This window comes from Chenopodium album, chromosome 7, assembly GCF_948465745.1.
Source record: "Chenopodium album chromosome 7, dcCheAlbu1.1, whole genome shotgun sequence".
NCBI lineage: Eukaryota > Viridiplantae > Streptophyta > Magnoliopsida > Caryophyllales > Amaranthaceae > Chenopodium > Chenopodium album.
Genome location: NC_137840.1, coordinates 71,367,195 through 71,393,931, shown reverse-complemented (window position 1 = coordinate 71,393,931; position 26,737 = coordinate 71,367,195). Strand labels below are relative to the sequence as shown.

The following is a 26,737-nucleotide window of genomic DNA, read 5'->3' as shown; positions in this document are numbered from 1 at the left end:
TTCCCGATGTATAAGTAATGAGGTGTTATATTAATAAAGTATTGACTCACTTAATAAATTGGAAAAATTGTTAAAAATAATACAAATTTTGAGCGATTCGCTAAAAACAAGTCCAACTTTTAATTAATTCTAAATAATACAAACTTTAAGGGATGTCTGCTTTAAACGAGTTATTTTACCTACAACTATTTAACCGTTTTTTTTTATTATTATTATTTATCTTATAAAGTTGTTTAATAATTTTACAAAAATAATACAATGTCACGTGTTCTATATAATTTATTCATGAGGTAACAAATCGGTTATAACTTGTTTAAAGCGGATAACCCTTAAAGTTTGTATTATTAAAAAATAATTAAAAGTTTGACTTATTTTTGGCGGATTGCTCAAAGTTTGTATTATTTTTGACAATTTTTCCTAATAAATTTCCTATCCTATACATAGCCCTTAGGGCTATATATAAGCATTAAAAACGCAATTGGAAATTGTATAAAATTAGGAATTCATGACAAAAACACGCGTAGATCAGTGTAATTAGTATGTTTTTATCGTGATTTTCTAAATTTATACAATTTTCAAGAGTGTTTTTAATGCTTAAATGTAGTCCTTAGGGCTATGTATAACATTTTCCTTAAAAATATAAGGTACCAATCCTACTAAATAATGGTGTTTGTGGATAATACGCAATTATTATCTTAACATAGAAGCTTTGTGCACCACCTCTACCTCTTGGTTCTCCACCTAATACGCCACCTAGCTCACTCATAGTCTTCCTTCTTTAGCCGAATCTGTGAGTGAAATGCAATCTTGCATAGCGTATGGTATCCGATGACTGATAATAGTCTTGGATGAGCCAGATCCACGAGACGAACCACCCTTTTTTTTTGTCTTGTTTTTCTCAATGTCGTTGTTGGCCTCCACCACCTTAGTTACATTGTAGTCTTGCTCTTGACCCCTTCCCAGTGGAGGTCTTCTACTTGGCAGGAGCCTTGTTCAACTACACTACAATAACTTAAAGGGAGTGTTGATTTTTGGCACTAACAACACTTATATTTTTTACCTTTTCAATTTATTGTTAATTTTAATTATCACAAGTACATGCGGTGGAATTTGTTATTCTCTAAATCCAGCCGCTACTTAGCTTGTTTTAATTTGGTGGAATTTATCTTGTTGTGTGGGTCAATTTTTTTTTTTAGAGGTAAACTCTTACTAATGGTTAAGTGGTGTGGGATTTAGGCTATCTTATTTGTTTTTTCTTCAACTGTGATTTCCTGTAGTAGTGTAGTGTCTTCTTCCCGATGATGGTTTGATCCCTTAGCTTCTTCTTCTCTGGATCTGCAACTTAGTCCAAGTCTGTGTGCGGCTCTTCTCCTTCTCCTCCGGCCTAGCAGTTCTTATCTCTACTCTACGTAGGTCGTGGTTGTTGCTTCTAATCGTCATCACCAGCATATGTCTACTACTTCTCTTTTGATCATGGGTTACCATACTATCCTTACCGCTCGATGCGTGATTCAGATCTAGCCTGAGCATCCGAATTTCTCCCGCTCCAACTACGGGGGTGTGATAGAGAATATCCATAAAATATTCTCATCCTAGGTTTAGGATATATTTTGTATAAGATTATCTTTGATATCTATACATATCTTATAGTTACCTAATATGATTAGGTTACTCATTGTAACCCTATAAATATTGATCAATGGAAATCACTCTAATCAAGGAATTTACATTATCTGACAAGATTCCCTTATTCTCTTTCCTATATTCTTAAGCTTTTGACTCATAAAAAATATGAGTTGTCAAAAAAAAAAAAAAAAAAAGACTCATAAGAAATAGATTAAAAAACTCTTAAATGATGAGATGTGATCTAATCATCCTTACCATGAAACAATTAAAAAAAGTGTTAAACAATTAAAAAAGAAAATACTACAGTACAAACTTTTATGTGGAATAAAGAAAAGTCTACGGTGTGAAGGCGGCTGAAAAATTAAAGATTGACAATATTTAGGGGTATGGTCAATAATGCACATAATAATAAGCCAAATTAGTTTTTCCAAATCTGTTTTTTAATACGTGATGTGTACTAACGGATAACTACCTTATCATAAAATTAAACCTTTGGATTGTTTAAACAAAAAAAATTAAACCTTTGGATCAAGTACAACAAGCTCACACCAAGCAAAGTTCGGTGGAGATGGTGGTAGGGGTATCCATAATTTGGATTAAAATCGAAATTCAAACCGAATTTAACTTCTGATCATATCCAAACTTTAAATCGGATTGGACCAAATTAGTTTTTCCAAATCTGTTTTTTAATACGTGATGTGTACTAACTGACAACTACCTTATCATAAAATTAAACCCTTGGATTGTTTACACAAAAAAAATTAAACCTTTGGATCAAGTACAACAAGCTCACACCAAGCAAAGCTCGGTGGATATGGTGGTAGGGTATCCATAATTTGGATTAAAATCGAAATTCAGACCGAATTTAAATTCTGATCATATCCAAACTTTAAATCGGATTGGACCAAATTGAGATTTTTTGAAAATTCGGATTTTCGGATTGGATCGGACCGACCTTAATTGGATCCAATTCAAACCGAAAACCGAATTGTAAAATTAAGCTGTATAAATATGGATTTCTTTGTTTTTTGAAATTAGCTCAAATACTTACTATTACATAAAATTAATAAGGGAGATTTTGTATTAATTAATTAATGACTTAATGTTGAACTATTTATTTTAATCGTGATTTTAAAGACTTGTATTTATATTAAAGCTCAATTTTCATATTTGTATTAGACGCTAAAAAATAATATACTACGTATCATAATTCGAATTTTCAGATCGGATCCAAATAATCGAATTTTAATTCGGATTGGAATGAGAGAGAAATTCGGATCGGATTGGAAAATTGAAGACCAAATTATATTTCGGATTGGATCGGATTTGGACTAAATCTAAACCGAAAACTGAACGGAGACCCCTAGGTGGCAAAATCACCTTATGACTTTAAGGTCATAAGTTCGAGTCCCACCAACTACAAAAATGTTTGGAAGTAGGGGAATTCCCTTACCTCCCCTCTCTACTCTCCAGCGATGACCAGTAAAGTTTGGCTAGTTAAACTTGTGAGAGGTGCTGGTTCAATAGGGTCCTTCATAAAAAAAAATAAAATAATACACCACAACAACAACAAGCTTACAAAGGCTATTATTATTATTATTATTATTATTATTATTATTATTATTAGTAGTAGTAGTAGTAGTAGTAGTAGTAGTAGTAGTAGTAGTAGTAGTAATCAGTTTAGTTTAATCCGATTTAGATCAAAAAAACATTTCTAACACTATAGTTGGTGATGACACATAAATATATACTATTTTTTTTGTTGGTAAGGAGAAGGGTCCTATCGGGTTGGAACCTATTACGGCCACACAGTTTCTCCCGATCCGAATTAGCAAGCTAGATACTTTGGGAGAGGAGGGGAAGGGTAAGGGAATCTCACCCCCAAAAAGTCTCTCTAATAGAGTTTGATCCCACAACCTCATAGTTGTGAGATACCAACTTTATCATTACACTAAGCCATATATGCTTTGTAAAAAGACTTTATACAAGAATAAATATACTACCTCCGTTAACTTTTAGTTGCAACTTTGGAATATTTAATATGTCTAACAAATAATACCCCAAAGTTGCAACTTAGCGGAGGTAGTATATTACTTAAGTACATACAATCTAGAAAGTATATATCTCATGTATCATGTGGAGAATATATCAAGATCGCCTAAAGCTTGAATAAATAAAACCGTGCAAATGCAAAGTGAGTCAAACATTCAGGATTAGAGGGATTATTATAAAGCAAATATTTTAAAATTATATATACTTTTATTTGAATAGATGAAATTAAATATAACACTACTAGATAGTCTAAGCTAATATATATATTGGTGTATTACATTTATTAGTTGATTTAACTAGCTAATTGTTTTAGTACAAATTAAACTAGATTAGGTCTTGTGCCATGCACGGTAATTTTCAATAGATGTTTTTAAAATTAGCATTATTAACTTTAATTTTTTGACTTTCGTATGTTATATTCATATCAATTGAATGCTAAAGAACAACAAAAATGACAGGAAAATATCACACTAAGAATAATCAATACGTGTTTTTTTTGGCAAATCTTATTGAAGTATCGTAGAGTATTAATTGATTGAAATTTTAATCATAAATTATTCATAGAAATGACAAAAGTATCATTTGTTGATTTAATATTCGTATTTCATTACTTAAGCTTGTAGCTTCTATTACATAATTTTACAAAAAAATCAAGAAAATAATATATAATCTTGTTGTAATAATAAACATATGTAGTATATAATATGTCTTTCGAAAAAAAAAGTCATATGTCACAAATTATGTTAAGAATATTATTTTTCATTTTTTTGCTTAAGTTATATTTGTCAATATGTTTTTTGTGGAAAGTTATATCAAATCTTTTTCCAAAAAAAAAAAGTTTGTATCAAAATATTTTGTTTTAATTTGTATGCAATTTTTACATATATGTAGATGAAAGATTTAATTTGTTTCTTAAATAGATTTTATTTTTTTTTTTTAAAAAAAAAAAAAAAAAAAAAAACTAAGGACATACTAGTTAGAATACTACACGTGTCATTGCTGGTGCCTTTTAATATATAGTTATTGATTATTTTATATTAATGTTTAATTAGATACACAAACTATATATATATGTAATAATTTAGACTTGTAGGTCAAATTTTTTAAAAATCAGATTTATTTTTGCCTTGCATGGATTAAACATTTATGTGGTATACAAATTAGTGGACTCTTATACTTTTCAGAAATCCATGAGAAATTATTGAAAGTGTTTTTGGTATTTAGAAAGCCAAAAGGGCGGGGTGAGTATCAATCTCATGATCTTCGGGAACCGGGAGGGAATTTCTAACCACGTTTTTGAGCTATCCCTCACTCTCATAGATTATTAAAAGTGTTATAAGAGCAAATTAATTATGCTAATGGTTATTATAGTACTCCATAAATAATTGTTGACAAGATCTTTGATGTCACAAACAAAAAAGATAAAAAAGTAAAAATAAAAATAAAAATTGTTGTTTTTCTTCTCAAGTTTACACCTACCACATGGCAAATAGAAATTATTAGATAGGTAAATTTCATTTATTGTCTTCTAATATATCATTATTAAATCCTAACCAAATCTTCGATCTAATTTAATGAGATTTGATCCCGTGACCAAACTTCGAATAGAAAGTTGCTTGTAAAAGTAGTAATTGAGCGTGCTAAGCTTCAACTAACCTCAAAGTATAGCTATATATATGGGCATAACAACTTAACAAGTGCATTATACCTTAAGGGAAAGAAATGGCCGAGCCACACTCAATGAATTCAAAAACAAATCAAAGTAAAGAAACAGTTTTTCTCTCTGAAGAAGAAGTTGAACAACTCAAACAATGTCTTCCAAAGGTAAACTTCATGGGTAGTAATAAGCTCCAACTCATAAATATTCAAGGCTTTTGGTACCCTATTTCTCGTGTCCCTAACATTTATAATTTCCAAAGACACTTCTTAGCTCAAGACACTGATCTTGTAATAGCTAGCTTCCCTAAAACCGGCACCACTTAGTTAAAATCGTTACTCTTTTAATTTTGGTTGCCAATCGAAAGGTCCACCCTCCTACCCAAAGCCCTTTGGTTTCCAATAGTCCACATGTGCTTGTTTGTGGTCTAGAAACCGCTGTCTATGGTAATAGCCTTACGGCCCCAAGCCCACACCAGCTTAAGGAACTCCCATCACCGCGACTTCTCCAGTCTCATGTGCCTTACGCGTCTCTTCCTGAATCTATCAAGACTTCTCCCTGTAAGATTTTGTACATAACCCGAAATCCCTTAGACACACTTGTGTCACACTGGCATTTTTATTCAAAAATGATCAAGAGAGTAATAGGAGACGACGAAGATTTTCAGCCCCCTGGTATTGAAGATTTCTTTGAGGAGTTCTACCAAGGTAATGTTTTCAATGGACCATTTTTTGAGCACGTACTTGGATACTGGAAGCAGAGTTTAGAGCAACCTAACAAAGTATTGTTCCTGAAGTACGAGGATTTGATGGAAAATCCTAGTATTCATTTGAAGAAGTTGGCTGAATTCATAGATATGCCGTTTTCTCCACAAGAGGAAAATGAATGTGTTATCAAAGAAGTAGTAGACTTTTGCAGCATCAACAATCTTAAAGAACTCGAAATTAATAAAAATGGTTTTCTTAGCAAAATTTTGGAGAACAAGACTTTCTTTAGGGAAGGAGCGGTCGGAGGATGGACTCGTTATCTCAATGATTCCATGGTTGATAGAATGAACAAGTTGATGGAACAAAAACTTGAAGGTTCTGGCTTGTCCTTTAGATTACAACTTTGATGAATCAAAATTTACATTTATACAGTAGTAAGTTTTGTATTAGATCAATTCAACATTATGTTTTTGTTGAATTATGCAACGTTGCTAAGTTTTGATTTGTATGTATTTCATCAATACTTGTTTTTTCAGCCCACCACTCTGTAGTGTTAGCTATGTTACAGTGAGTTACATCACTTATTCACTTTGTGTGGGAGTTGTTGAAGATTAGTTGATGATTAGTGTATTATTATGCTTATTAAATTGTTAATCATGATTCATGTGTACGCTATCTGCCATAATGCAATTATTACAAGGCTTAATTAAAAAGAATTAAGAAAAGCTTATTCATAACAATCGTTTTATAAACGATTGTTAGTAGCTTGTTAATTTGGGTCAATGGGTCAAGTTCGAGTTTGATTTCGGATTATTTGGGTCCAGTTGTTTGGATCATTACAAGATATGAACACATGGGTCAATTTTGGGTTGTTTGGGTTGGATCAGGTTTAGGTTCTCTCTCAGTAATATAATTTGGGTCGGGTTGAGTTATCGGGTCGGCTGGTCGGATTAGGCATTGACGGGTCTGATTGTTAGACAATGTTGAATTCTCCTTACTAAATTAGTGGAATCATTCCACAGTAAAATATTTTTGGGGTGGGAATTTCCTTACCTAATCAAAAATAAAAAGACGTGACAATTTAACATGGGCCTTGTAAAAAAATTATTAGTGGTATATATAAAAAAAATACAAGTTAACAATTGCCTTAGAAGCTTAAAGAAAATTCATGTGATGCTCTTTTAAACTTTCTAAGAGTACATCATAGAAACAATAAATAGATGACGAAGACAAATGTGTAAAAAAAGAAAATAAAGAAAAAACAAAAATTTCCTAACACGCTTTTTTTTTTTTTTTTTCTTTCTTAAGTTATCAAAATAACATTAAGGATAAAAAAAAAAATGAACCCTAATAATACTACAAAACACAAAAACTCCAAACAAACATAGAAGAAAGCATAGAACATGAAATCCAAAAAAACGCATACAATAAAAAAAATTACTAGTCACATAAAAATACATTAACATACTTTCTCTATTCCCATATACTCGTATAGCAACAAAATCGCTCAATAAATCTCATGATATTTGAACTCTATGGTTGTCCTTGTGAAACGAAGAGAGTATATTTTGATAAGTGGATACACTCATACCCATTACAAGTAAGAGAGGGGAAGATTTAACGATTTAACGATTTATCTAGTGCGCAAACAAGTAAAAACAGTACTCGTACAGTCGTACTTTCTTTTGTGAAAACAAAAAGTTCATTCTCCCGTCTTCTGGGCGAAAGACGCGAGAGAAAGCAGCAAAAGAAAACCAACACAAAGCGCAGAGCCTTCGAAGAGGAGAGAGAAAATGGAGATGGAGTTGGAAGGTGGAAGAACGAAGCCATTGACGTACAAAATCAAAGCTATGTCTCGAGAAACTTCTGCTCAGAAAGCCACCAATGTTCTTGACGCCGACCTCCGCAATTACTGGTCTACTGGTACCAATACTAAGGAGTGGATTTTACTTGAACTCAATGTAATTTCTCTTCTTAATCTTCCTTCAATTTTACCCTAATTTTCTTCTTGTTTGCATTTATTCCAACTTTTGGTTTTCGATTCATTGTTTTTGCTTTAATTTTTGCTTGATTTTAGATGATTGTTGATTGAGTGATTAGTGATCATGTTTTCGCCGTTCTGATTAATTTTTGGTTTATGCTGGATGTAGTAGGGATTATTTTAATTTATGTTAGAATTCATGAAGGAAGAGTAATTGAGCAATGGTTTCAGCTTAATTTAGGTCTGTTAATGCAATTATTGATGAAATTTGGTTGGGGAGAGTGATGCTGAAAATACTGACACAATTTCCAGGACGGTATATACATGAGAATATGAGGTTTGATAAAGAATTGGAGTTTCGAGTAGTCGGGAAATATGTGAGGGGACAGACTGGGTTCCATAGTGCGCCAGGATGGTATATACATGAGTTCAGGAAATAATGTACTATATGATAAGTAGATTGACCAACTTGATTAATTGAGGATCTTTTCCTTCAATTTATCTAGCATTCTTAAATCGCGTGGTTTCTTATGTAAAAGTTATTCAGTTTTGTTTTCTGTTCGTAGTTGTTATGAAGGGTACTGAGGCCTATTTTAAAACGGAAATAACTGAAGTAAGTGAGCTAACCTGGCAATAATATGTTGCATATTAGCTCTTTGTATACGACTGACTAGCTAGTCAACAAGAAAACTGTAGTAATCGAGCTAACCTGGCAATAACATATGGTGACTTCAGTAAGGATTTTTTTTTTTTTGAGAGTTCAAATACATTTGGGGCGTTGAGCTACATATTAAGGGGCGATTTGATGTATTGATTACTGCCTTATGTAATACCCTGCCAATTTAAGCTGTTCTGTTTATGGTCATTTTTATTAACCATTTAGCTCTTGCATGGTTTAAGAGGCCTTGTAATTTATATATTTCGTTCTTTTATCCACATGTCTGAAATTTTTTCCCTGCACTATGATCATGAACCATTTGGACTTTGTTTCAAGGTTTATCAAGTGCATGACACCATGGCTTTTATGAGTTCTATCTTCAAAAACTTACCATTGTGTTTTAATCACTTAATGTGTTTCTGTATTGTCTGCAGGAACCGTGTCTTTTATCTCATATACGGATACACAATAAATCTGTTCTGGAGTGGGAAGTTGCTGCAGGCTTGCGTTACAAGGTTAACAACTTGAAGTAATAGATTCTGGATAAGTACATGTTGATTAATCTGTTGCTTAAAGCTATTGTTAATTTGATGTAGTAATGCTTTGTATATGTACACCCTGAAGACTGTAGCTTATATTAGAAGAGTGACATCTTAGAGAAGCATAAATAGAAAATTTGTAGACATGGAGCCAAAAAATGCGTCTAAAATGAGCTGGTTGTGAGATGTGATTTACAAATAACGGTGTAGTTTAAGTTGGGATATATTTTATCTCTTGGAAAATTTTATTTGGTGATAACAATAGATTTACCTTTTAGATGCATATTAAAACTGAAACCTTGTGGTGGACACAAAATCCTTGAATTTTCACGTAGTCACAACAAAAGGTTTCATTATGATGGAATCATTCTTTAGGAGAAACAAATAAGGTACTATAAACAAGTTGATGACTTGTAATTGTTTTTATTAACATCTCCTTGTCTCGTTAGCTCAAATATAGTAATAATAGATTCACTTGTCTGTGGCGTGTTGGATTTTAATGGTTTAATTATCACTAAAAGCCTCTTCTCCTGTTATGTTGTATAGCAGTAGATGGTTCACAGCCTTTCTGTTGTATCGGGAGGAGACTGCTTTAGTTTGACAAACCTGCAAAATATGGGCAAGATCAGATGGATTTCTTGGGAGGAATGAAGAGACTTCAGGTTGGGTTGGATGGGTGTTATGATGGAGGAGTTTGAATGGCCTACTTCAAATATGTTATGATGGATGAGTTTGAATGGCCTACTTCAAATACAAGTTGTGGGAGGGATTCCTGACTTAAAACTACCCCACTCCTCGAACTATAAATTGGCTTGAAAAGTTTGCTAACTGATGTTGACTTGCAGTTGTTAATTATTTGGTAATGTACCAGAGTTCTTCATGATTGATTTGTATCATTAGCAAATGTATTTCTGTTGATTCTCTAGCTAGCATGTTCTAGTGTCCCACAGTGTCATACATGATGTGCACCCAAAGGGAAAGGGAATAGTTTTATGAATGCTAAGGTTGAATTTCTAGTTTATGTATGAACTTAAAATCGTTTAGAATCCTTGGTAGTCTTTTGTTTTATTTGAAGTATGTTACTTTTGGACTACACCTTTTTTTTTTTGTGATATGGTGCTGCTTTTTACATCTGACTTGCTGATCTACTTACTTGCTTTGAAAGCAGCCAGAGACATTTGTAAAGGTTCGTCAGCGATGTGAAGCACCTCGACGAGACATGATTTATTCCATGAATTATACTCCATGTCGTTATGTTCGATTATCTTGTCTTAGAGGAAGTCCTATTGCTATCTTCTTCATCCAGGTAACCTTTGAACACCAGGATATCCCATTTATTTTATTTGTTAAATCTGGCTCTGTACTTGTGTGTGTGTGTGTGTGTGTATGTATATGAAATTTCTCAATAAATGAGCTAGAAGATTTTTTTTTTTTTGGGTGTTTAGAGAGCCACAAGGGCGGGTGATGAGAATCGATCCTAGGATCACCTAGGACCGGGAGGGGAGCTCTAACCACTTGAGCTATCCCTCACTCTCATAAATGAGCTAGAAGATTGAGAGTAAAGGCTGAAGCTATGTTAGAGGGAAAGGGGAATCAGGATACTAATGTAAGAATTAAACAAAGAAGGCAACGAAGAGAAAGGATAATGAGAAGAATTGAGAAGTTAGTGTAGTATGTATAGCCTTACTTAGTTAGGTTTGGAAGGATGTCAACTGTCAAGTCTATCTTCAATTTTCTGTAAGTTCAATGATATCAATCAAAGTCACCATTTTCAGCTTTTCATCATTTTTTTTTTCACCATGCTGATTTGTTGTTACACTCCATTTCCTTTTGATGTGGAGACGTTTGAAAGAATGCAAGTGTAACAGCTTCATAGAGTTCATTGAAAGTTTGGAGGAATGTCAGCACTGTATGCATTTTTTCTTCTTGTTGGTGTTAAGAGTGAATCTTGATCCAAAAGGTAAAGTACCCAGTAGTAAATTCCGCTACATAACTCCTCACCGTATTGGATCTTGAATTCCCTAAATTGGTGTAGCAAAAGGTATTTATATATGAAAAATCCTTCTACATTTCTGACTTAACAATTAAGGTTTGTATATCACTTTTAGAACGCGATAAATTCTGTTAGAAAATAATATCAATTTCTCATAAGTCATGACTTAATAATAATGTATTACAGAGTCTGTTTTGTAGGGATATTGACTAACAAGTAACAAGAATCCTAAATAAACTAAAACAAACATGCTTCAAATTCATCCTAGAAATATGTAAAGATATATGTCTAAAACATGTAATCTACTTGCCTAATACTCATGGAAGTAACTTATAAATACTTCCTCCGTTCTTTTTTCATGCGTATTACTATGATGCTTTATAAGTTAGTTCCATACGTATTAGGCAAGTAGATTAGATGTAATGGCCAAAAAAATAGGCGCTCCAGCATAATAATACTCCCAAAAAGAGTTGACAATTACTATAGTCCCCCAAGGATTACTATATGTCTAAAACATCATACCGGAGCGTCTTTTTTTTTTTTTGGCCATTTTGCAGTTTATCTCTATTAATGGCCTTTATAGAAGTATTTACTGTGAGTTGTCTTGATAGGGAACTGAGTCTCTGGTGTCTTCTTGTTCTTACTAATTAAATTGGATGTTGACGATGCAGTTGCCTTTTAAGTTTCCTTTGAAAGGACATTTGCAGCTGAAACAGATAATATCTGAAGATGGTTATGTCCAGGTGCTTATTCTATAGTTCTAGAGTCTAGACTTATTTGGTGTGTGTATTTTTCAGTTGGTCGGGATTTCAGTGCCTCGTCTTGAACCTGAGTTTCAGCCTGTGGTCAATTACCTTCTGCCACAAATTACGACACATGAACAAGATTCTAATGATTTGCATTTTCAGGTGGCACATATTTGTTTCTATCATAAGTCATACGTATCTGTGATCTTCCTTTTTTACTTCTCCATAATGGACTTCTAACATCTGGTAGCTTGTAGTTGCTTCAAGATATAACAGATCGATTGCATGTCTTCCTTCCTCAACTTGAGGTACGAGTTCAGCTGCTTGGTATCAGAATTTTCTATTCGTGGAGTCATGGTGATGTATGTGATTTCGAGCTGATGTGGTTTTTCGTATCATTGTGCAGTCAGAGCTTACTAAATATGCTGATGATATAGAGACTAGCACTCGATTTCTCGCTATGCTCGCCGGTCCATTTTATCCCATTCTTCAAATTGTCACCGAAAGGTGTGATTTTCCCCTCCTTTTTAATTGTTTTATTATTACCTTTTTGTCTATTTTTTTTTTAATTATTCTTAACAGATTTTAAACTCTAAGGGGGTGTTTGGTATGAAAATTTGTAACATAGGAAACGTAAACAAATAAGTGTTTTCGTTTCTATTAGTTTGGTATGAGCTATGAGTAACAAATACCGTTTCCAAAGGGTAACAAAATCCCCCAAATTGTTACCCTTATCCAATTAGTGGAAACAAAATGTGTTTCCCTCCTCAATCATAAACTCCTCAATTTGTTTCCATTTTATAAAGATACCAAACATATATCAAAGGTAACGTGTATCATTACCCTTTCCCTTACTTATATAAATCCTTTCCATTCCGTTTACGGAATTTATACCAAACACCCCCTAAAAGATACTTTGTTTCCAAAAAAAAAAAAAAACCCTCTTAAATATACTTGTAACATCTTTACAGCAAAATTATGCCATAATTTATCAATGTTGAAACAGAGTACATCTTGGCATGAACACTTTTATGAATACATGCATAATGCATTATTACCATCATTCTTGATACCTTTTCTTGCTGAAAAACAAAACTATCTCAGGATGTGGCATCTAATAATGGGCTTTGTAATCGTAGGGTTAATTGCACCAATAGTACTGTTTGGACTTGCATCACTAATATCTTGAGTTGGTTATGGCGATAAAAATCAGTTTCGTTTACTTTTACATATTCCGTGATACCTGTAAGTAATATTGGGTCAACAAGGCGTATAATAATTCTTCTTTTGATTACTATTCACTATACAATGTCTTTCGAGCCATGGTTGACACAAAGGAAGGAAGAAGCTCCAGCTCAACCCCCTCCCAAAAATATATCTAATGCCCATGGGGGGAAATTTGCTGCAGCAAATTCGTTGCTTCTTCAATCTACTAATTTCTCTTTGCCTTATGTAACAAGTTATGGGAACAGTTAACATGGTCATGCACACTGATATGAACACACTAAACATGGGTTCTTATGCTAAATGTTTTTTTACAGCAAAAATCTTATACAGCTACTGCCCCCCCGCCCCCGCGGCTATTTCTCTCTCTCTCTCTGGCAATTATTTGTTGGCTTTGTTTTCACGGCATGCTCTTTGGCTGGATATTGTTTGTTATTCAATTAATTGCCTACTGATAATTAGATAATCACTGCATGTAAATCTCAGAGAAACCGCAAGATGCTCAGCTATTGGTGTAGACTCTGAAGTTTCTAGAAATAGTCAACCAGTGCCAGCTTTAACTGTTTCCTCCAATTTTGAGGTAGTTCAGTATCTTTTTTATATCCTATCTTTGAATTACTTCTTTGTTCATTACCCATTTGACCTAAGAAATCGGCCTCCTTAATCTCTTGTTTACAAATCTGACAAGATTGGCTATTTATTCAATATTCCATAATAATTGAGCTGTTTATACTTTATAGTGATTAATATGCTCACATTGCTGTTGTCTTCCCCCAGCTTTTTAATATTTTTCTTAAACCTAATTCTCTATTTTTTTTTTCTAATTTATTTCGATATCTTCCTTTTCTGTGTTTGCTCATTTGCTGACATTAAATCTCTATATTATTTACAGCCACGGAAATTACGAAGCATGTCACCATTTCCTGTACCAACATCCCGATCAATTGTGTTTCGTCCAGATGCCGTATTCACGCTGCTGAGGAAAGCTTTTGCAGATAACGATTTAGGAGCTGTATGCAAAGTGGTATAGAATTTTGTCTTTTTGGTTACTTGTTGCATCCAAGCCATTATGTAGATGTGGGAGATTTTGGGCCTTCCTCATCTCTCCCCTCTTCATTTACATTAGCTTAGTTATACAACATATAGCATTATAGCCTGATCTCTTGAACTTTTTTTCTTTCAGGCTGCAAAGATTCTTTATCATTTAGCAGAGACAACATCAGCACAAGAAGCATCTTTTTTAACCAGAGAGACATCATCTCTGGTTGAAGCACCGGTGTCGAAATCATATCATGTTGCTTTATCAGATTATTCAGAGTTGTTTGGAGACCAATTTCTCATTCCAGTTGTTGACTGGAATCCTAGCTATATAAATGTCCTTGATATTGGAGCGGTAGAGGAGGGAATTTTGCATGTTTTATTTGCTTGTGCCTCTCAGGTGAGTTGACTTCAGAAGTACAATTGTGATCAGCTCATTTATTTTCTTTCTGTTGTATCTTATCTAAGTACATCAACAGTCGTTGCTATGCAGTAAGCTGGCAGTCAGTGTTACTAACTTTTGGTTGACATTACCTCTTATACAAGCGCTGTTGCCAGGTTAGTTATCTTGTAACTTAAGATCATATAATTCTAAAACTTGAAATATTCTTAATTGAGGAAATTCAGAAAACTGCTTTATTTTTTTTGGCTGAAAAGATTTTTCTCTAGCTACATAGAGCTTCTTAGTTATGAAACTTCCTATCTTACTCTTTTTTTATACGCGTTTATCTTAAATGCCTCTTTTTCTCTGTGGGTTGGAGGGGGTGGAGAGAGCAGATTAATTATTAATGCTATGTTCCTTTTGCATTATTTCACGTCATTATTACTTTTTCTTCGAAATAGATCCGACCAAAATGAAAGTGTAAGTCAGGTCACAGTAGACCATAAACAAGACTGGACCAGACTAGATTAGATTTGTCTTTTAAAAAATAGAAAATATTATTGTTTGTTAATGACTTTGGAGAACTTAAAGTCGGACCAGAGTACTAAACTAGACTTTTTCCCAAAAAAAAAAAAAAAAAAAAAAAGGACAAAGAATTCAGGCAAATTTTAGACCAGATCATTTTGTCTCATCCTTCAGGCGAAGGGAGTATAGTATTAGTTGTTTAAGAAATTTGGGATAGAATTGTAAAAAATCCTTTTTCAATTAATGAATTAATTAATATCATTATAATAATGGTGAAAAGATACCCTTAAACTGTGGTAAAGGTATGCTAAGATAGAAGAATGATCGGGTAATATTAGGTCCAACTGTCCAAGTCAGGTGCTCAGGGCCTCAGGCCTCGACAGTCCATAGAATACATAGAGATCTTGTAGATGTACCTCTATACCAGTTACGATTAAATGATGAACCCATGAAATCTACTTAGAATGTTTACATAACCTTTTCATTGGTTAGAGTGCCCTTTTATTTTAAACTAGGTTAGAACCCATGTGATGCACGATTTATATAAAATCTATTTTTAATTTATACATTTTAAAAATAAATGGCTATTATACATGAATATTAATAATTGCGTACATTTTGTAATTTCAAAATTTTAGATTTTCATCAAAATTATGATATAGTTTCTGTTCAATGTTGTCAAATACATAATTCAATGCAAAATGTTGTTTATTAGTGTGCTATTTAAAATTGTTTCGATTTCCTACGATAAATTTATAGGTTTTAGTTGTAATGTAGAAGATTCTAATGTTTAATTTTAAATTTTTTAAATATGATAGCTCTACAAAAAAAAAGGATGACATCATCATTCTATTTAGGCGGGAAAAAGATTGTTAAGAGAGCGACACGTGGGCAGGGTGACGTCAGCATCCTCGGTTTTAGTAATAGTTAATAGATCTGAACAACCATTATGCCCATTCATACTCTGTTTTCCTATTTTGTTATGTCTCTGGAAGACCTTAATGCTCAAAGAAAGTCATGCACTACATGGAATGTTGTTAAAGTGAAGATTCCATTTCTGCTATCAGATCTGAAATGTAGAGATTCCTTTTATTACAAAATTATCACTGGGTAAACTCTTTCATGGCTTTAGGTAATAATTGGCCCATATCCTCATGCTTTTGTAACATTTGACGTCCAAACCTAATTACAGCAGTCAATCTTTCTGAGTTTCTTGATTGAGTGTTTTTTCTCTGACATATTTATTAATGTTTTTTTAGATGAAGTGAATAAATTGATTTCCTTCTCATAGTTAAACTCTTGGAATCTTGTAGCTCTTCGTCCAGCCAATTGTATACTCAGTGTAGATGATACTTTCTCGCAGTGGATGCAGCCTTTTGTACAACAAGCCTTATTGAAGGTTACGTATTGTTGTTGTTGTAGCTATAAATGTGTCTTTTACTGCTCTTGTTTCTTGAATTTTTCTCCTTTTTATGCTGGATCGGCATTGCTAGTTTTCTTCTCTCATATAGCAGCTGTTGTTTTGCAGATTATATCAACATTGTCATCACCTGCTTATCATCCACTTCTTCATGGTTGTGCTGGCTATTTGTCTTCCTTTTCACCTTCTCATGTGCGTATTTTCTGCTCTCTGCCTCATACTGTATGAGTGTATGTCTAATGTCTTAGTGACGATCAGATAGTTTCTCATTAAGCAGCGTAAGCTGTAAAGCCTTTAGTGTAATTACTTGCATTAACTATGGTGCTTTCACTGCTTTCTTCCTTAGTTATTATGATTGTTTAAGCATGTTTGTATTGGATTTAGTGGCCTAATGTAGTAGTAGTATCTTCTTGTTTTGCTGCTAGACTGCTCCTTTTCTTTCTTTCTTTTTTTTTTTTTTTTTTTGTGTGTGACAGTTTTTACTTGAATCGGGTCTTTTTGGAGGGAAGAGGGTGGGGGGGGGGGGGGGTTGCAATACTTGCAAAGGAAATACTAGTACTATCTTTAAACTGGATATATGAAGAGGACTATGGCAGGGATTGTTGGAGCCTTGGACATTTTTTAACTAATGTCTTGGATTCGAAGGATTTTTGGATTAGATTAAGTTGTGAAAGGGATGGTTTTAAGGGTGCCTAATTTGATCATGTTTCTCAAGGTTTTAGAGCGTCCTAGTTAGGCGTAAAGTGGCAAGGGATGAGGCTTTTGACTCGTTATTCGTTATAAGTTTTTTTTTTATTTTTTTATTTTTTATTATAATCATTGAATGATATTGTGTAAATAAGATAAAAATAAAATTATTGTATCATTGGGATAAATTAGGGTAATTCATTAGCTATTAACCTATGTATCTAGGTGTTTGTTGGATTAGGTGCTAAGTCATAATGTGTTATATTTGTTTCATAGGCACAATTTTTTTTTTTTTAAATAGTTTTATTTATTTATTATTATTATTATTTTTTATTTTCATGTGGAACATGTTTAAATGGCTTTAATATACAGAAAATGATATATTTAATCCCTGGTGCAGGCAAAAACTGCTTGTGTCCTGATTGACTTGTGCAGCAGTTCACTTGCACCTTGGATGCCTCGAATCATTGCAAAGGTTGGTTAGGGGATCTTTTAGTTTCTTCATCTTATATTTGGCTTTGTTACTGTTTTGATTACTTGATTTAAGAGGAGAATTAAAAAAATAATAATGTAGAATGGCTTTTTTTGCTGCAGATAGACTTGGCTGTGGAGCTTCTAGAAGATCTATTGGGTGTTATTCAGGTATATTTCTTGGTTCCTTTGGATTCTGCATGTTGTTCAATAGTTTTTAATGGATCTGGTTGCAGTTGCCATTCCTTTCTTTTGGATGAATGTGCCATGATATTTTGGCCTTTTGGCTTGCAATAATTAACCTGTCTTTGCTTTCATCTTTTGAAATTTGGATGCATGGCGTTACAACAGGGTGAACATCACTCCCTAGTACGTGTCCGTGCTGCCCTTAAATACCTCGTGCTGGCTTTATCTGGTTACATGGACAATGTACTGGCAGAATACAAGGTAATGAGAACCTCGAGTGATATTTTTAACCTCCAGTCTTTGTACCTTCCTTCAATTGTTTGCTACCTTACGATTTGCTTTTTAATGTGTGAATTTGGTACATTTATGTATACTTCATATATCTTAAATGTCTATGGAGGAAAATTATTATCCTTGTCGGTGTATCGATTGTCTCATGACTCTCATTACATGTTTCCTTGTACTACTCTAGTACTCTTCGTAATAGAAACTAAATCCTCGTGCTAAATTGGTGGAAAAGTCACATTACCTGTTGACTTTCATGATTCGAAATCGGAGTCCTAGCATGAAAATTTCTTTTCTTATCGTCAATATGACAGTTATAACTCTTTATTGTACATTTTCAGATATAGATCAGAATAGAAATTACTCTTAATCTTCTTGGTCTTTATTCAGGAAGCAAAGCTTAAAGTTCTATTTCTTGTGGAGATGCTGGAGACTTTTCTTGAGCCTGCCTTTTCCGCCTCACAAAGTATGATAAGCTCTGCTGAATTCTCCTATACTTTCCTCAATGCTAATGAAAATACTTGTGCTATTGCACTTCAAGTGATCCGTGCAGCTGTGAAAAAGCCTTCTGTTCTTCCCTCATTAGAACAGGAGTGGCGGCTTGGATCAGTACCTCCTAGGTAATTTTTATGTCTCTGTTTTCTTGGTCATAGCATCCAATAGGACTCAAAAGGGCTTTTCTGCCTTTCTGGTATACACATCTTCCTCGCATAACTTTGGTTTTTACTGGCTTTAAACCTGTCAAGTTGTGATTTTTCAACATGTTACCTTTTCCTTAATTGGCAAGCTGTCCCTCTGACCAATACCTTACACTCTTTCTGTGGGTTCACTTTTCACTCCTTAATTAAACCAGCTACTCAATTAACACTCTATCCCTGCCTTTTCCGTCTTCCTGATTTGATGTGGCTCAATGGCCCTAGTGCCAGTCAAACCCGGCAGATTGTTGGGAGACAAAGGGAGTATATCAATGCTGCTTTAATGTTAATGGTAGTTATTTATTTTTAATCCATCTATTTATTTATTATTTTAAGGGCAACTTGTAGAAAGGAAAGTGTACAGCTTGCTATTACAGGCCTCATGTTCTAGTGATCACTATGCAATTTATTCAATCAATCAATCAAAGCCTTAATCCCAAAAGTGGGGTCGGCTAACATGAACCAAATTTGATTATTCCGTGTAGTCATCAACATAAATCTTTCTCCTCCATCCCTTACGATCCAAAACTTCATCCTCACGTAAATCCATGCACTTCATATCCTTCCTCACTCCTTCCAACCAAGTCATCTTTGGTCTCCCTCTTCCTCGTTTAATCCCTCCATGGTCCCACTCTTCCACTCTTCGCACCGGTGCACCCTCGGGTCTCCGTCTTACATGTCCAAACCAACGCAGACGATTTTCCCTTAATTTATCTACAATGCCCGCCACACCTACTTTCTTGCGAATAACCTCATTTCTGATTCTATCTCTTAAAGTGTTTCCACACATCCACCTTAACATGCGCATTTCCGTAACCTCCATCTTTTTAATATGCTCTTTCTTAGAAGCCCAACATTCTGTACCATAGAGCAACACTGGTCTTATGGCAGTCCTGTAGAATTTTCCCTTCAACTTTAAGGGAATGCTGCGGTCGCATAACACTCCCGTGGCCGCTCTCCATTTAAGCCACCCTGACTTAATCCTGTGGGTCACGTCTTGATCAATGTCACCATTCTTCTGGATGATCGACCCTAGGTACTTAAAACATTCACTCATGGTCAAATCCTTTCCATCCAAACTCACCACTTCATTGCTTGTCCCCCTCTGAGTGCCAAAACGACATACCAAATATTCAGTCTTACTCCGACTTAGCTTAAACCCTCTAGATTCCAACCTTTGCCTCCATTGCTCCAACTTGACATTAACCCCATCCTTAGTCTCATCCACCAAAACGATATCATCTGCGAACAGCATACACCATGGAACCTCATCTTGAATTGGTCTAGTTAATTCATCTAGAACCGTTGCAAAAAGAAAAGGGCTTAATGCAGACCCTTGATGCAATCCGATTGTAATAGGGAAATCTTTTGTCAACCCTCCGCATGTCCTCACATTTGTTGACACATCCCGATACATATCCTTAACTAGGTCTACATACCTTCGTGGGATACCTTTCTTCAACATTGCCCACCAAAGTATCTCTCTTGGCACCTTGTCATATGCCTTCTCTAAATCAATAAAGACCATATGAAGATCTTTCTTCTTTACCCTATAAAACTCCATCATTTGTCTTATCAAATGGATTGCCTCCATAGTAGATCTCCCAGGCATAAAACCAAATTGGTTATCTGAAATGCTTGTGCATGCCCTCAACCTTTGTTCAATCACCCTTTCCCACAACTTCATAGTATGGCTCATAAGCTTAATTCCTCGATAGTTAGAACAATCTTGAGCGTCTCCTTTGTTTTTATAAACCGGGACCAAGGTGCTCTTCCTCCAATCTTGTGGGATCCTTGTAGCCGTCCATATCTTGTTGAAAAGGTTTGTTAACCAATCAATACCAATCTTACCCAAACACCTCCACACCTCTATCGGTACCCCATCAGGGCCAACCGCCTTCTTAGGTTTCATCTTCCTCAGTGCAATCTCCACCTCTACTCTCCTAATCCTTCGCACATACTCCATGTTGATTTCTTCATCACTCATAGAGGTATCTCCTATCACAACTCCATTACTTCCATTAAATAATTCATCGAAGTACCCCTTCCACCTGTCCTTGATGCCCTCCTCTTGCACTAGGACCATTTGGTTCTTATCTTTGACACACTTCACCATGCCAATATCCTTCCTTGCCTCTTGTCTTCTCTTTGCCATCTTATAAATGATCCTTTCTCCCTCCTTGGAATCAAGCTTTTCATAAACCTCCTGATATGCCTTTTCTTTTGCTTGGCGAACAGCTGCCTTTGCCTTACTCTTAGCCTCCTTATACGCTGCAAAGGTTTCATCACTCCTACATTTTCCTAAGGCTTGATAGCATTCCCTTTTTTGCTTAATTACTGCTTTCACCTCTTCATTCCACCACGAAGTATCTCTCTGTACCGAAGTTCTTCCCCTTACTTCCCCTAAGACCTCTTTGGCCACTCTTAGGAAACAGTTCTTCATTCGTAACCAGGTCATGTCCGGATCCACCTCTCCATCCCAATCCGCTTCTTCAATTACCTTTTCTGTAAAAACCTTAGCTTTTGCATCCCTTAGGGTCCACCATCTTATCCTTGGTTCTTCTTGTCTAACTTTTTTCTTCGCCTTCTCTTTCAGACGAATAGTCATTACCAATAGCCGGTGTTGGGTGACCACACTCTCCCCTGAGATAACCTTACAGTTTATGCAACTTTGTCTATCTATGCTCCTTGTGAGCAGGAAGTCTATTTGAGTTGCATTTGCTCCATTCCGAAAAGTTATCAAGTGTGAATCCCTCTTCTTAAACCAAGTATTAGCCAAAATTAAATCATATGATTGGGCAAAATCCATAATAGCTTCACCACCGGCGTCCCTCTGCCCATACCCAAAGCCTCCATGGACACTCTCATAGCCATCTCGGCTCGCCCCAACGTGCCCATTTAGATCCCCTCCAATATATAACTTCTCTGAGTGGTGGACACCCTGCACCACCTCGTCTAGGTCCTCCCAAAATTGTCGTTTCTCTTCTGCATCTAAACCCACTTGGGGAGCATAAGCACTGATAACATTCACAATCTCCTTGCCACATAGCAACTTCAGCCTTATCAACCTATCGTTCTTCCGATAGACCTCGATCACCTCTTTTGCCAACCTCTCATCGAGAACCACACCAACACCGTTCCTAGCTCCACCATTCCTTGTTCTGTGGCTCGTTTCTTGCCCAACATACCATACCTTATACCCCAAAACCAAGCCTCGAGCTCCTTCTCCTGTCCATCTTGTCTCTTGGAGGCACATGATGTTCACGCGTCGTCTTTTCATTACTTCTACCAATTCTGCTGATTTTCCCGTAAGAGACCCCACATTCCAAGAACCAATCCGCAAACTAAATTCTTTTCTCCCACGCTCCCTCCTGATCCCAACTCCAAGTCCTTGATTATTTGACACCACAATTGGGCAATATGGCGCGTCGCTTCTGGGCGACGACCTAGCAACCCTTACATACTTATCACTGCACCCGGGTCTGGGAAGTGCAGCGCGTCGCTCAGTAGGGAACGCCCCAATGGCACGCCCTTGCTCATTTGACACCACACTCGGGCAATGTGGCGCGTCGCTTCTGGGCGACGACCTAGCAACCCTTGCATACTTATCACTACACCCGGGTCTAGGAAGTGCAGCGCGTCGCTGAGTAGGGAACGCCCCCACGAAAATATCTGTTTGGCTCATGTCACTATGCAATTTATTGATTAAAAAAAAAAATTGTAAGATTTGTAACTAAGCTACTAAGTCAGTACCTCTATTTTTGAATTTCGTTTGTGATTAATTCTCCCTTTTCTAAAAAATAATAATTAATTCTTATTTAACACATTTTAGACATGTTTAATTTAGGATTGTTTCAGAAATAACTGAAAATAGCTAATTTGCAGAAAATGCTACGTACAGTACTTGTTTGTGATATTTGTTCTATTCTCTCATGCTTTGCCTTAAACTATCAATGAGATATTTGGTAACATGATTTTTCATGTTCAAAGTGCATTAAAATGACACTCGATCTGCCAGCTGAAAATTTGGAGAATGTACTGGTCAATATTTTCTGCTCTGTGCGTCATAGTTCCTCTCTCAAAGTTTGTTATTGTTGTTGATGTTGGGTTTATTCATTAATTTTTTATTTTATTCTTTTCAATTTCTTTTTAATTGCAGTGTACTCCTATCCATTCTGGACCCGCACCTGCAGTTACTACCTGATATTGACTTTTGCAAGCCTTCTCTCTCCAAGCCTGACAAAGAAATTTTGAACTCATCTTCATCGCCACATGCATCTAGCGAAGGAAACTCTACTCTAAAACACCCTGGTCCAGATGAAGGGGATGGAATGACGGATGGTCCCAGCAAATCGGATATTTTAGAAGATGCCAGCCTTTTGTTTGCCCCGGAGGAGCTGAGAAATCTTGCACTACTAAACTCTTTTGGAAATGTTATCAATGGTATGCAAGCTACCCATTCCGATCCCAACCATGATGATACACCTGTGATTGGAGAAGAAAAAACTACTGAAGTTCGCAAGTGTGCTACATCGGATTCCGGATTTTCCAGGAAATATTTTAGCTTGCATCTTAATCATACCCAACTATTAGACTATGAGATTTGCAAATCTCGGGCATCCGAGTTTCAGCGTTTGGCTTTGGACCTGCATTCTCAAAAAAATGTTAACCTTGAAGGTCACAATGCTGCAATAGATGCTATGATCCTGTCTGCCGAATGCTATATCAATCCTTTTATGATTTCTGCGAAAGAACATTCAGTGTTTTGTAATCAAGTGAAGATTCATGGGACAAAATATCCCCATGAGATTTCTGAACTCAGGAAAACCCTTGGAAAAGGAAACTGCAATCTGGAAACAATAAGTCACCTTGAGAGAAAGAGAGATAAAGTGTTTGTCCAAATATTGCTTGAGGCTGCTGAGATGGACAGGAGCTATTACCAGAAAGTGTCTGATGGAGATCAGTGCCCATATGGCGCTGGGAGTGATGATGAATCTGTAAGCTTTTCTGTGAATGATAATGCATCTGTAGATGCGATAACATTGGTTAGGAGAAACCAAGAATTGCTGTGCAATTTTTTAATTCATCAATTGCAAAGAGAGCAGCAGTCATTGCGTGAAACTCTTATGCAGTCTCTTGTGTTCTTGTTACATTCGGCCACTAAGCTTCTTTGTTCTCCTGAAAATGTGATCGACATTATCCTAGGTTCTGCTGAGCAACTTAACAGATCTTTGATGTCTACTCTTCACCAGTATAAAGAAGGGAATTTGCAGCTTAACCCAGAAAGGATATATAGAGTACAAAGGCATTGGATGATTCTTCAAAGCTTGGTCATTGCTTCTAGTGGAGGAAGCAATAGATCAAAAAATGTATTTAATGTGAGTGGCTGTCAGTATAGCAATCTGATTCCCCCATCAACCTGGATATGCAAGATATCAACATTTTCTTCATGTACTTTTCCTCTGGTCCGCTATCTTGGTTGGATGGCAGTGTCACGGAATGCCAAAGGTTACCTGACTCAGCGTCTTTTCCTTGCTTCAAATTTGTCACAACTTACAAATTTATTGTCCATATTTGCTGATGATCTGGGAGTATTGAAACTTGGTGGAGACAGGAAAGAGGTTCTGGATTTGGAAGAGTTAGAAGGAAAACCAGACACCAATAAGGCAGATAAATTTTCCCAGCAGAAATATCAAGAGCAGTCGTTTGCTGTAATATACCCAGACCTAAGTAAAATTTTACCTGACATGCAAAAAGAATTTAAAGCTTTCAGCGAAACTATTTTAGAGGCTGTTTCATTGCAGCTGAGATCTCTTGCATCAACTGCAGTTCCAGATATATTGTGTTGGTTCTCTGATTTGTGCCTATCACCCTTTCTCCAGAAGGCGGACAAGACTCATGATAGTTATCCTCCAACAAAGGGTTACCATTCCAAAAATGCCAAGGCAATCATTCTATTTGTACTTGAGGCTATTATAAGTGAGCACATGGAAGCCATCATCCCGGAGATGCCGAGATTGGTGCAGGTGCTTGGCTCTCTTTGCAAAAGTTCTTATTGTGACACGCCATTCCTCAGGTCTATATTATGCTTACTAAAACCCATAATTTCATATTCTTTGAGCAAGAATTTTAATGAAGAAAAGTATCTAAATGGTGTTTCATGTCTTGATTTTGAGAGTCTATGCTTTGATGAGCTCTTTACATACATCAGACAGGAGCAAGAGAAAGTTGATTCTTCTACGATAAAGGTTAACAAGGCTCTCATTATTTTTATTTTAGCTTCTGTCTTTTGTGATCTGTCATTTGATCGGAAAAGGGAGGTCATCCAATCATCTGTCCATTGGGCGGATTTTCCTGCATTAGAGCCGACAACTGCATTCTACAATTATCTTAGCTCATTTCAGCAACTTCTGCAAAGTTGCAATGGTTTTTTAGTGGAAAATTTAAGAGTACTTGGTCTTATACCTATGCCTCGCACTGTTGATGTAAATGTTCAGTCACCTGGAAACAATGGTTTGGAATCTAATGCATGGTTTCCTGATGATTTTTGTTATGGTAGTGAAAAAGAGGAGTTTGAGAAGACTGAAGGGGATATCAGTGGTAGTTCTACGGTAAGTACTGACGTTCATCATCTGTCTTTAGAAGAGATAGAAGGCTTCTGTGGGGACTTACACAGTCTCATTTCTAATCTAAATAAATCAATTGAATCGTGTTGGAATCTTCATCCACAACTCTCTAGGAGTCTTGCTGTCTATTCTTCCCAGTGCTTAATGTACTCAAGATGCTTATCTTCTGTTATGCAAGAAATTTCTGGTCTGGAAGAACACAACACATTGATCTGCAAGACATTTGATGAATTCTTCGCTCATTGGAAAAATGGTATAGAAGGGCTTGCAGTAAATATTCCTCTGGTTCAGGAGAATAGTTTCTGGGAAGTTGCGTCTACTATGGTCGATTGTTTACTCAAAGTGCCAGCATTTTGTAGCCTGGATAACGTGGTTTCTACACTTAGCTCTGTGATTGAAAATATCATGTTAAATGCCCCAAAAATTTCTTGGCGCTTGCAAACTGATAGATGGTTATCCAATTTATTTTCCAGGGGTATTCTTATGCATGAGTGTGGGATATGTCTAATAGAATTAATTTCTAAAATGTTGAGTCATCCTGAACCAGAGCAACGTTTCACTGCACTTCTGCATTTAGGTAGACTCTTTGGCCTAGATGTGAATGGTGGTTGGGTGGTTCTCACTTCTCCATCATTTGATAAATTAGCTTCACAAGATAGTGCTGTTTTCATCTCAGAATCAGTCTTATCCCAGCTTGTTTCGAACACATGGGATCAAGTCTCCCATACGGCTTCAGTTGACAAATCATTGCACTTGAGGACGGTTGCTATGGCGCTTCTTGTTCATTATATTCCATTTGCCAACCTTGCCAAATTGCAATCTTTTCTTGAAACTGCTGACACACTTTTCCAGGCGTTGGGAAGTTTTGCTTATCCCATGGGTGAGGGTCTGTTTGCTCAACTTTCATTAGCACTAATTGCTGGTGCTTGCTTGTATTGCCCAGCTGAATATATGTCATTGGTTCCTCAAAGTGTGTGGAGATATCTAGAAACCCTTGGTGGTTCCAAATCTGGTATGTTTATCTTCTTCTTCTTTTTTTTTTTTGTTTATTGTGTTAATTATCCCTCACCCTTTCCCATCTTTTTTATTTTTTTTATTTTTTTTATTTATTTTGCTTATATTTGAAAATGTCTTCTGCTGGCAGCATATTGCTTCAGAATAGTTTTTTGTAAAAGCATACTGCAATGTACTGTTTAGACAGTAACTTGGTGTTGAAGTGATTAAAAGTGAAAACCAAGG

The 26,737-nt window shown here is 35.7% G+C and overlaps 1 protein-coding gene and 1 pseudogene across 4 annotated transcripts in view; both read left to right on the top strand.

The window, feature by feature from the left end:
• Window positions 1-5,395: 5,395 nt before the first annotated feature.
• LOC145639413 (cytosolic sulfotransferase 5 pseudogene) lies at window positions 5,396-6,712 on the top strand (annotated as a pseudogene).
• Window positions 6,713-6,874: 162 nt separating this feature from the next.
• Window positions 6,875-26,737, top strand: part of LOC145639411 (uncharacterized) — a 33,205-nt gene continuing 13,342 nt past the window's right edge. For 3 of the 4 annotated variants that reach the window (XM_081690651.1, XM_081690650.1, XM_081690652.1), the window contains exons 1-17: window positions 6,875-8,003; window positions 9,116-9,196; window positions 10,389-10,526; window positions 12,011-12,121; window positions 12,217-12,267; window positions 12,366-12,466; window positions 13,670-13,763; window positions 14,076-14,207; window positions 14,367-14,621; window positions 14,701-14,779; window positions 16,442-16,527; window positions 16,657-16,740; window positions 17,636-17,710; window positions 17,830-17,877; window positions 18,058-18,153; window positions 18,568-18,797; window positions 23,032-26,510. In XM_081690651.1, coding sequence (XP_081546777.1) covers window positions 7,836-8,003; window positions 9,116-9,196; window positions 10,389-10,526; window positions 12,011-12,121; window positions 12,217-12,267; window positions 12,366-12,466; window positions 13,670-13,763; window positions 14,076-14,207; window positions 14,367-14,621; window positions 14,701-14,779; window positions 16,442-16,527; window positions 16,657-16,740; window positions 17,636-17,710; window positions 17,830-17,877; window positions 18,058-18,153; window positions 18,568-18,797; window positions 23,032-26,510 — 5,308 coding nt within the window. In that variant the 5' untranslated portion in view covers window positions 6,875-7,835. Of the gene's footprint in view, window positions 8,004-9,115; window positions 9,197-10,388; window positions 10,527-12,010; window positions 12,122-12,216; window positions 12,268-12,365; window positions 12,467-13,669; window positions 13,764-14,075; window positions 14,208-14,366; window positions 14,622-14,700; window positions 14,780-16,441; window positions 16,528-16,656; window positions 16,741-17,635; window positions 17,711-17,829; window positions 17,878-18,057; window positions 18,154-18,567; window positions 18,798-23,031; window positions 26,511-26,737 lie in introns of those variants that run through there. The other variant, XM_081690654.1, reaches the window with a different exon arrangement.